This window comes from Chelonoidis abingdonii, chromosome 2, assembly GCF_003597395.2.
Source record: "Chelonoidis abingdonii isolate Lonesome George chromosome 2, CheloAbing_2.0, whole genome shotgun sequence".
NCBI classification, from domain to species: Eukaryota; Metazoa; Chordata; order Testudines; family Testudinidae; genus Chelonoidis; species Chelonoidis abingdonii.
Genome location: NC_133770.1, coordinates 189,593,484 through 189,603,054, shown reverse-complemented (window position 1 = coordinate 189,603,054; position 9,571 = coordinate 189,593,484). Strand labels below are relative to the sequence as shown.

Sequence of the window (9,571 nt, the reverse complement as noted above, 5' to 3'; positions counted from 1 at the left end):
CTATCTCAAGAACCTTCGGGGACTCCCACATAGAATAGGGCAAGGATACTGCGACCCATTGTATCTTGGCTGGAGGCACTGCCCCTCTCGCTCAGCTGGCTTTCTTTCAAATAGCACGAGGTAGTGCTTCACATCATCCTCCGTCATTTTGTAGTTAATTGCTACCTATGTCCGGGTCCTTCCCCGGTGATCTGTTCCATAAGTGCCTTAATCGGCTATTTAGGTCTCTCAGCAGGCTCGGGTCCTGACAGCCTGACTCACAGCAGCTATTAGTCTCTTGCTGCAATCTATCGCCTCTTGTTGGGGCGGTGCCTGGACCCTGTAGCCTCTGCGGGGCCCGGGTGGCTTTGACGGACAAACCCACGTGCCTCTAAGTCGTCCACTAAGGGGGAGGTTATGTCCCCCGGACATGTCCCCAGCGCGCAGATCCCACCCCTACACCACGTGTGGCAAATTGCCGGTATGTCTTGGGTTTCCTCCCGGTGCCCCTTTTCCCTCGTTTCCCCCCCCCCTCTCTTGGGGGGTAGGTTCAGGGCGATATGCTTGCCTTGAACCAGTCTTAATCACTCCCCTATGTGTCCTTGGAGGAGGGAGTGGAGAGGGAGGGACCTGGGCCCCCCTCTACTCCAGCCCAACCCAGGGGCCCTGGGTGTAGTGACACTTTACTAGCGGTTCTTCCCCTGGGTTACTTCCTCTCACCCGTCAGTTTGTGAAGGCTTCTTGCCTCTCTTCTATACAAGCCTGTGCCCCTACTCACCTAGTCGGTGTAGGCTTCTGTTGGGCTATCGGCTACCTCCAATTCCATGCCCTCCCGCAGCAGCATTCCCTTAGCTCAAACTTCTCTATTTGTCAGTGATCATCATGGACAAACTCTCATTCTTTCTGCCATCTTGCAATCTCATGCTCCATATCCAAACTTTCTCTTCAACACCACACCCTGTCTGACTGAAGGCAGGGTTTATATCCAATGACTGGAGTCAGTGCTCCTAAGGAAAGTCAGGCTCCTACTGATCAGTGCCCTGGGTTGGGACCTGGAGTAGAGGGCGGGCCCAGGTCCCTCCCTCTCCACTCCCCTCCTCCAAGGACACTAGGGGAGTGATTAAGAACTGGTTCAAAGGCAAGCAATATCGCCCTGAACCTACCCCAGAGAAGAGAAAGCGCGAGACCCAGAGAACAATACCGGCAATTTGCCACAATACCCAAAGTTTACCAGCCACAAATCAGGCAAATCAAGAATGCTCTATAATAGCATGCATAAGAGCAACTCCTCAAAGTCAAAAGTAAGATAGTAACATACTGAAGGACTTCCAAATACCTTTGGAAGACTTGATCTGAGAACCATAGTATATGCAGCTATTTTCTCCTACCTTCTGCTGAGATGCATTTTTTAAAAAAAAAAATTCTGAGATCAGAAAAAGTTGTGGGTGAAATTCTGGCTGCAACTAAGTCAATGGAGCCAGAAATCCATCCTGTTAATTTATCCACAAGCATATTAAGCCTCTAAACAGCGTGAACTATGGGTATGCAATTTTGGAAATCTGTACAAAGATAACTCTTTATTTACATGGCACTCTGGTGGAGAGCTGGAGAGAAGAGATGGATACAAAGTGGGTATGTTCTTTAATGTTCCAAATTAGGAGGCTGAGCTACTGATGTTTCTTTGTCATAGGACAAAAATTACTTCAGACATGGCTGACACACCAGTAGTGACAGATACAAATTGCAATGGTCCAACAGTTCTACTGCTGAATATTTGATTTTAATATACAAAGATAAGCATCAAGAAAAATGTTTAAGGCAGCTTAAAATGCTCAGCATCCCAAGAAATTACCAATACTTCTGCAGGAAGAAAAGATTCCTTAACAATTTAATGGGTTTCCTACACACACATTTACCTGCAGCTACGTAAAAGACAAATAAGCAAATACCTGCTTCTTCTTTAAAAAGAAAAAAAAATCTATGAGGAAAAAGTCTGATGTGACAAACCATTTTCCTCCTCCCCTGATAAAATAACCATAGAATGCAAATAGGGGCAGGATGGGTCTCACTTAAACTATGGATGAAAGGAAAGGCTTAGGGTGAGTACAAATTATTGCTCAGTTTATATCCGTTTTTTAAACAGATTTTCTCCGAAGATTTTAATCAGCACTTTATTTTTGTTCACAAAAGCTTCATTCAGTTCAGTTCAGTGTTCTATTTAAACACCTCGATAATAAAAAGTAACAAGAATTGCCAGTAAAGCCAGGCTGAGAGACAGCATCTTCAGTCCACCTCCTTCTTGCTGCCAAGGAAGTTGCATCACCATCCTGGAACTCAATGATGCTTTTTCTCGGATCCCAGGAGAGGGGCATGCTTTCAAATTCAAGCCATTTTCCAGCACATATTTGAACTCCTGTAGAGAAATGTAAGAATCAGATTAAGCTTGCATGCTAATTACATTTGATGATTTATATCAAGGACAAAGGAAATCTCCCCTTAGTAATAATGTCCCTTTTCAAATCAACCAATAATTCAGTCTGTACTGCATCTTGAATTCTTATTGTTTTTCTCATTCATGTCTCATGTATGGTGAAGAATTTGTGCTGATGCCATACTGAGTCAGTCTCTTCAGTGACATTAATTTCCAAATCAATAAAACTGTTAACAGAACAGACAAATTGCTTGGCAACAATGTCAAAGAGAAGTTGTTTGGGAGGGTGTCTTTTTTTGTTTTGATATCTCACTACCCTTCCTCTCTTTGGTTTCTTCAAATGGGACTGTATAGCTAGCAATATAGAGGACCAACAACATTACCATCTTTTCCACAGCAGGGCCCTGCCAATGTCATTGTGTCTGTCCCTGGTGTGCCAGCTCAGTGGTGTTCCAAAGTCCTCCCCCAGCACTTTTCCCCTGACCCTCACCCGGCAGCTGTGCTAAAACACACACCTTCTTGTTCAGCATATTGAGTCTCAAGGTCCCCTGCTAGGGCTGCTATTACCACCCTCAACCTGATTAAAAGCCCCAACAGTCCTCAGTAGCAGCTGGATCAATACTGCAGCATAGTTACAGCACGCTGAGGCGCCATTTCAGCTTAAAAACTGAATGGTAAAATTAAGCCTAATGGAAGTGTTCTCTACTGCAACACATATCTAGTTCAACAGAGTTGTATGGTTAAAAATGTCTGTTTAAATGCCATCAGAATACATCTACTAGAAAGCATAAATGATGGAAAAGAGTATAAAACAAAAAAGGTTTACTAATGTGTTGTCATAACATTTAATTTTTTCATTCTGTTTATTTTGGCTCATCCTTGGTTTATATTACACTTTTTTCCTAGGCTCTTTTTCGTTTTCTATCTTTCTTTCTTAAATTGGAATGGACCACTCGAATTTTAACTTCTTGAAATCTCCCGTTTTAAAATATTTTTGGAGAGTTACTTTTTGTCCCTCATTTTTTCTACCCGGGCATCATCACTTTTGCTTTCCACTTGTACTACAAAGTGCCTGTCTGAACAATCATACATTCCTAAGCTGCTGTAACAAGACTGTGTGCATGTTTGTCCATGGCTAATGTAGCTCCTGACTGAATATAACACATATAATCCATTGAAGGTGCCTGCCCACATCTAAGTGGGACAGCACAGCCAAAACAGTTGACTTCCTTTATCCACTCCAGGATTAAATACTGTTATAGTATTTTTGGAAGGAAAACTCTTATAACTGCTTAGATAAACAAATATCAAAGGGGCAAAATGCAGCCTCAGATAAGTGCAGTTTTAACATCTGAGGTATTGTTATTTTAGAGTGCACACAATGTTAGTTGGAGGATTACTGACCATGTAACATGTGAAATGAAGATGACTTGCTACATGTACTTTAGGTAAAAGACTGTCAGCTGGATGAAGGAAGGAGAAGTAAATGGACAACTATATTGGGACACAGTGCTTTCCAGTGTGAGATATTAAAACTAAAGGATTCCAGGACTGCATCACTACATTGTGAAGAATATGCTAGTTTTTCACCATAAAATATTGCATGTATTGACAGATATTGCTCTGTACTGATAGGTAGAGTAATTAAAATCTATTCCTAAGAAATCTAAAAAATTAATAACTGGCTACAGCTATTTAATTTCAAGAGTCAAAGCTAATTAACCTTTACATGCAAAATAAATTGGAAACCACATAAAACCAATTATTAAGGATTTTATTTATCTGAAACAAGCTAACCAGTAATATACTCGTTTCAAAGACTGGTCAAATTTGGAGGAAACCTCTCTTCTCCTCAGAAACTGCAAGTCTTCAAAATTCTGCTCATCTGAGGCAAATAATTACTTTTTATGGCCACATAAAATATTAAGTGTTTTTCATACTGTAGGTTAGGTAGATTGTGCATCTGTGTCTAAAATTTCAAAACAATTTTAAGACTGATTTATGCTGATATTTAATTCCGGCTAATGTTTTCAAACCTGAATGACTAAAGTTAGATTCCTCAGCCCATATTTGAGTCACCTAAATAAAAGTGGCTTGGGTATCAGAAAAGCTGGGCACCCACAAATCCCAGTGAAGTCAATGGGAGCTGCAGGAACTCAGCACCTTTGAAAAATCAGACTATTTCTCGTTAGTTGCCTAAATGTGAATTTAGAAGCTTAACATTAGGCACCAACATTTTAAAATGTTGGCCTGTGTTTCCAGGTACCAGCTTTCACTACTCTCCAGATGCACAATATATGACACATAAGAACCCTTGAATGTACTTACCAGAATCTCATCTTCTATCTACTCCTGGGGTAATTCTGCATCACTGCACATGCACAGAATTCATGTCCCCTGCAGATTTCTTTGCTTCTGCACAGAAAAATGACTTCTGATGGGGAAGCAAAGAGAAGCTGCAAGAGTGGTCATATGCCCCTCCCCTGCAACACAGGCAGGTCAGTTTGGGCGCCTGGAGCAGTCAGTAGAGACATTAGGGGGGCTGGGCAGTAGTATATATGAGAGAGAGAGAGGGAGAGAAGCACTCTGTTCCTCTCACTCACTATTGAGGTATGCCTAGTGCGGAGGGGCGGGGCTTTGGGGTGTTTCTGAGGAAGTTAGTGTGAGGACAATGTAGCAGTCTGCCTGCTTAGTGAATTGTTCCCATTTTCTTTGTGAATTCCCCCAGGAGTATAAAATAGGTGTAAAACTTTTAAGGCTTGTTTACATTGCCAGAGTGGTGTAAAGGACAGAATGGCCTTATAAATGCTTATGGTGCTTTAGTGACTAGAACTGGTCTAAATTTTTGGACTGAAAAAATGTGCTCCATGAACTGCTTGCTGCTGACCTTTCTGGTGATGGTCAATATAAATTCGTAGCCAATATAAACTGAGAGTTTGATTCCTCAGCCCTCACTTGCTCTTTCCTATGATGTAACACTGAGCATATGGCTGCATATATTTGCTGACTAATAACTAGAAAAAAGGGTCAAACCTAGCTACATTACTATTAGGCAAGGCAGTTTGAGGATTTCCTCCAATGCTCCTCATTCCCATTCACCATCCATTGTATTGTAGTTTAAATAAATCACCTAAATAAATGAAACCAGTATGATTACATTATGTTATTTTGACAAATAAAGTATGCAGAATTTTGCAGAATTTAAAAATATTGTGTGCAGAATTTTTATTTTTTTGAGCAGAATTCCCCCAGGAGTATCTATCTAATATGTTTGGGAATCATTACAGATAATTTAATAACTTGTTTTATCTTTTTAAAAATATGTGAAGGTAATGATGCTTTGATATTTCTCACCAGTAGGATTAATGGATTGGAACACAATACTATGTTTTATTTGTTTGAGTACGCATATTTTTATTTTCTTACTTGATTTTCTCATATGGCAACTATACTGCAATGTGGATAAATTTCTGACAACAGCACTACAGTTCTATTCTGTTTTCATTTTTTATTTTAATCTCTGAAGCATGTACTTATATTGACAATCAAGTTTTACAAACTCTTTACACAAAACGATCACATTTTCACAGTATCACAGATTACAATGGACACTGTCAAACCCTTTAGACCAAAAGTGTAATATCTAATAAATTTGTACAGTACTATTTTTATATTAAATGTTACTTTTATTCCAAATGAATCATTCAATACTGAAATCAGTAGAAAATTTATACGGGTTTAATACTTCCATATGGACCAAAAGATCAGGATTTTCACATAATGTGATTATTTTGTTTTAGTTTTACTTCTCAATGTATCACATATATTTCTGTTTGGTACAGCACATCTCTTTAGCAAAGACTGAAGAATGTTTATTTGTGTTAAGTACTATGTTCATCTGTTACATAGCACAGACTCTACCAACCACTCTCTAACCTGTTTCAAAATCCTATCCTGCAACATCGCTGCACAGGGAATATGGTAAACTTTTCTTTAAAGTATTTGTCCTGCTCTCATTACATATGTTGGAGAAGATGCATTAATGAGGAATGCATTAATCTGGTTCTGTGCACCTGCCACTTGCTCCAATCTTGCACAACAGCCTCTGAAATAAGATCTGTTCCCTACCTGCCAGTAGCTGTCACTGTCTTCTAGTAATATTGGGTAAGAGTCTGTGTTGCATCTCTAAGAGGTGAAGCACAGAATTTGCAGCTTGGGGGAGAGGTGCTAAGGTGCATTTAAATCTACTTTTGCACTCTCTTAATCCTGGGCTATTCCAGGGTTTGAGTGGCCAACGTGTAATTTAGACACAGCAAAGCTATGTTGATCAGGAGGGTGATTTTCTTCCACCCTGAATGACAGCTATGTTGGCAAAAGTCCTAGTGTAGATGCACACAAAAAAAACTCTTTTGCCGGTATTAATTACTCCATTTGGGGAATTGGCTGTAAGCTATACAGCAAAAGAATTTTGTGTCTCCACTGGAGGAGGAGGAGCGTAGCCAGTATACCTCTACTGATACAGCTATTCTGGCAAACTATTTCAAGTAAGGCCTAAATTATGGCTGCTACCAGAGGCTGCCCTATGGTCTGCAGAGCTGCTTGGACTCTCCATAGTGCTGTGTATTGTGGCATACCACAGACACATCCTTCCTACTCCCAGCCCCAACCCCCATACATTCCCAACACCACGACATGCAAGGGGAAATCTCCCCCAATCAAAACCCAGGTTATTAGGGCCCTTTTAGGCCTGCCACTCTGGCCCTTTTATCTCACATGAACGGACTGGAAGGGGATAAGAATCTCACTTGTATTTGACAGCACCATTCCAATAGGTCTGATTACTGAGCTCACTCACCAATCCTGCATTGGATTAAGTTTATATGATGGGATATACCATAGTGTCTCGTTTGTGAGAGTCTTGATAAAACATGTATTTACTGCCAAGAAAATCTTCAAAGCACATGTGTAAAATTCTGAGTTGGTCTAACTTTCACCATACATAATCTGCATTCAGTGGAAGTGTAACATTTCCTTAAATCTAGTTTGAATGGATTTTCATAACTTCAGGAATTGGGAGAAAGTACTGTATAATGCAATCAGGTGCAAGTCAATAGGAATAAAGCTAGACAAGCCTGTTTTTCATCTGAAAAAATTTGAATCAAATACACAGGTAACTCTTATGCTTCTAAAATCACCTAGCACATGTATAAAAAGATGCATGCCATAACTGAGTCTTGATATTATTTTCCAGAAATAAGCAGTTCAAAATTAAAACTGTTGGTAACCTCATAATTAATAGAAACATTGTCCCCACTAATGAGAGAGAGAAGGGAAAAAAGCGGGGAGAAATTATCAAACACAAATGCAAAAATAGCCACTTTGAGTACAGCATCTCGTATTTCCACTGAATCAGTCTTTCATCTTATTTTGGCAAGAGCAAAGTAAACACAAGACTTTCCTAATAAGGTATAATATAAATTATTAAACCATCTACCATATGATCAAATGAATTTCAGATTATTTTCTGAATAATTCTGCACTGACAACTGACAGGAGTAATATATTTTGCGTGCTCTTGTACAGCTGCATTGATTGCTGTCTTTCTGATGCTCTAGTCTCTGACTTAAACTGCAGTACATGAAAGTGCATCAAAACCGAAGGTTTGGCACCTGTCAATCACAGTCTAGCTTTTTTTTTTTTTTTTGGGTAAGATCTCACTTCATGTTTGTCAACAAAGACATGATAGCTACTCTTCAGCTCTGAGCTGAGGTTTTAACGGATTCAAAACATTTCTTATATGCAAATTTCTTTTAAGGTTCAGGGGCATTGTTAGAGTTTGAAGTGTTAGCTAACTACAGTAAAAAATTATTTGATGGAATATATGTCAAGATAAATTAGACAGCTGAATCTTTTATTCCAGCCATACATTACTACAGGGTTTCTCAAACTTCATTGCACCGCAACGCACTTCTGACAACCAAAATTACTACACAACCCTGGGAAGGGGGACCAAAGCCTGAGCCACAGCATCCCAGGCAGGGGGGCCAAAGCCCAAGTCCCACTGCCCTGGGGGGCACCAAAGCTTGAGGGCTTCAGCCCTGGGCAGTGGGGCTCAGACTATGGCTTCAGCCCCAACCCCCATCAAGTCTAATGCCAGCCCCATTAAAATGGGGTTGCGGCTCACTTTGGGGTCCTGACCCACAGTTTGAGAACCACTGCAGTACTACATACACACTTGTACAGATCTTAAATAATTATGCACAACAAGCATATGTGAAAAATTAAAAGAAAAAATGGTAAAAAATGCATTATGCATCATATTATGCTATTTGAATTGCAAACACTTGGGGCTCTTATATTTTGGAGGCATTTTCATGATTTTCAAAGCAAACAATTACCAAAAGGTCCTATAGAATATATTAGAAAATTATATCCCTGCTATGAAATTCTACTGGATAGTTATAAAAAGGGTAACATTGCCTATTTGATTCTATAGATTTATGGAAGTAATTTCTATAGAACCCCATCACACATTTTTATAAAGTCTCATATGTTTAATCTCTACCAAATTCTATAGGCTTTTTCCAGAAGGTCAGGATATGATCTTAAGAGTCAAAACCTAATCTGCATACAAACGAATTATCTTTTTCCAAATGTTATTACATAATCCTCACAATCCTAATATGTAGCATCCTTGCCATTATGAATCTCAAGTAATATGCAGTGCTATCTAGTTGGAAACAGAGAAAAAAATCAAAGCAAAAAAAGGAGTTTCTGTTGCAACCTTTTAGTTCCCTAACTTAAGTGTGTTTGGGCAGCTGATATGCCACATTTCCATCTGTAAAATCTCACCATCCTCTAGCCTAAGAACTGACTGATTCCAGATGCCCATTCAAAGCCAGGTTAACATTTGCTTATTCATTACAAGAAATGGGAAGTCTTGAAAAATAACCAAAACAGCAGGGCATTTTTGAAACAGGAATTTCACGTTGTTTATTCTTTTCATTATGTATGTAAGAAGCGCAGGGGGAGAGAACTGGACGCAGGGTTAAATACATAATTGATATTTATTTGTTCTTAGTAGAAGAACAGAGGGAGCCTCAACACATTTTGGTAATATGCTTTGATTCTTAGTTCCAACCATTACTGAATTTACAGTAG

General features: G+C 39.6%; 1 protein-coding gene across 3 annotated transcripts in view; it reads right to left on the bottom strand.

The window, feature by feature from the left end:
- Positions 1-1,396: 1,396 nt before the first annotated feature.
- CDKAL1 (CDKAL1 threonylcarbamoyladenosine tRNA methylthiotransferase) overlaps positions 1,397-9,571 on the bottom strand; it is a 626,106-nt gene continuing 617,931 nt past the window's right edge. For all 3 annotated transcript variants that reach the window (XM_032776978.2, XM_032776979.2, XM_075062870.1), the window contains one exon: positions 1,397-2,392. In XM_032776978.2, coding sequence (XP_032632869.1) covers positions 2,198-2,392 — 195 coding nt within the window. In that variant the 3' untranslated portion in view covers positions 1,397-2,197. The remainder of the gene's footprint in view (positions 2,393-9,571) is intronic.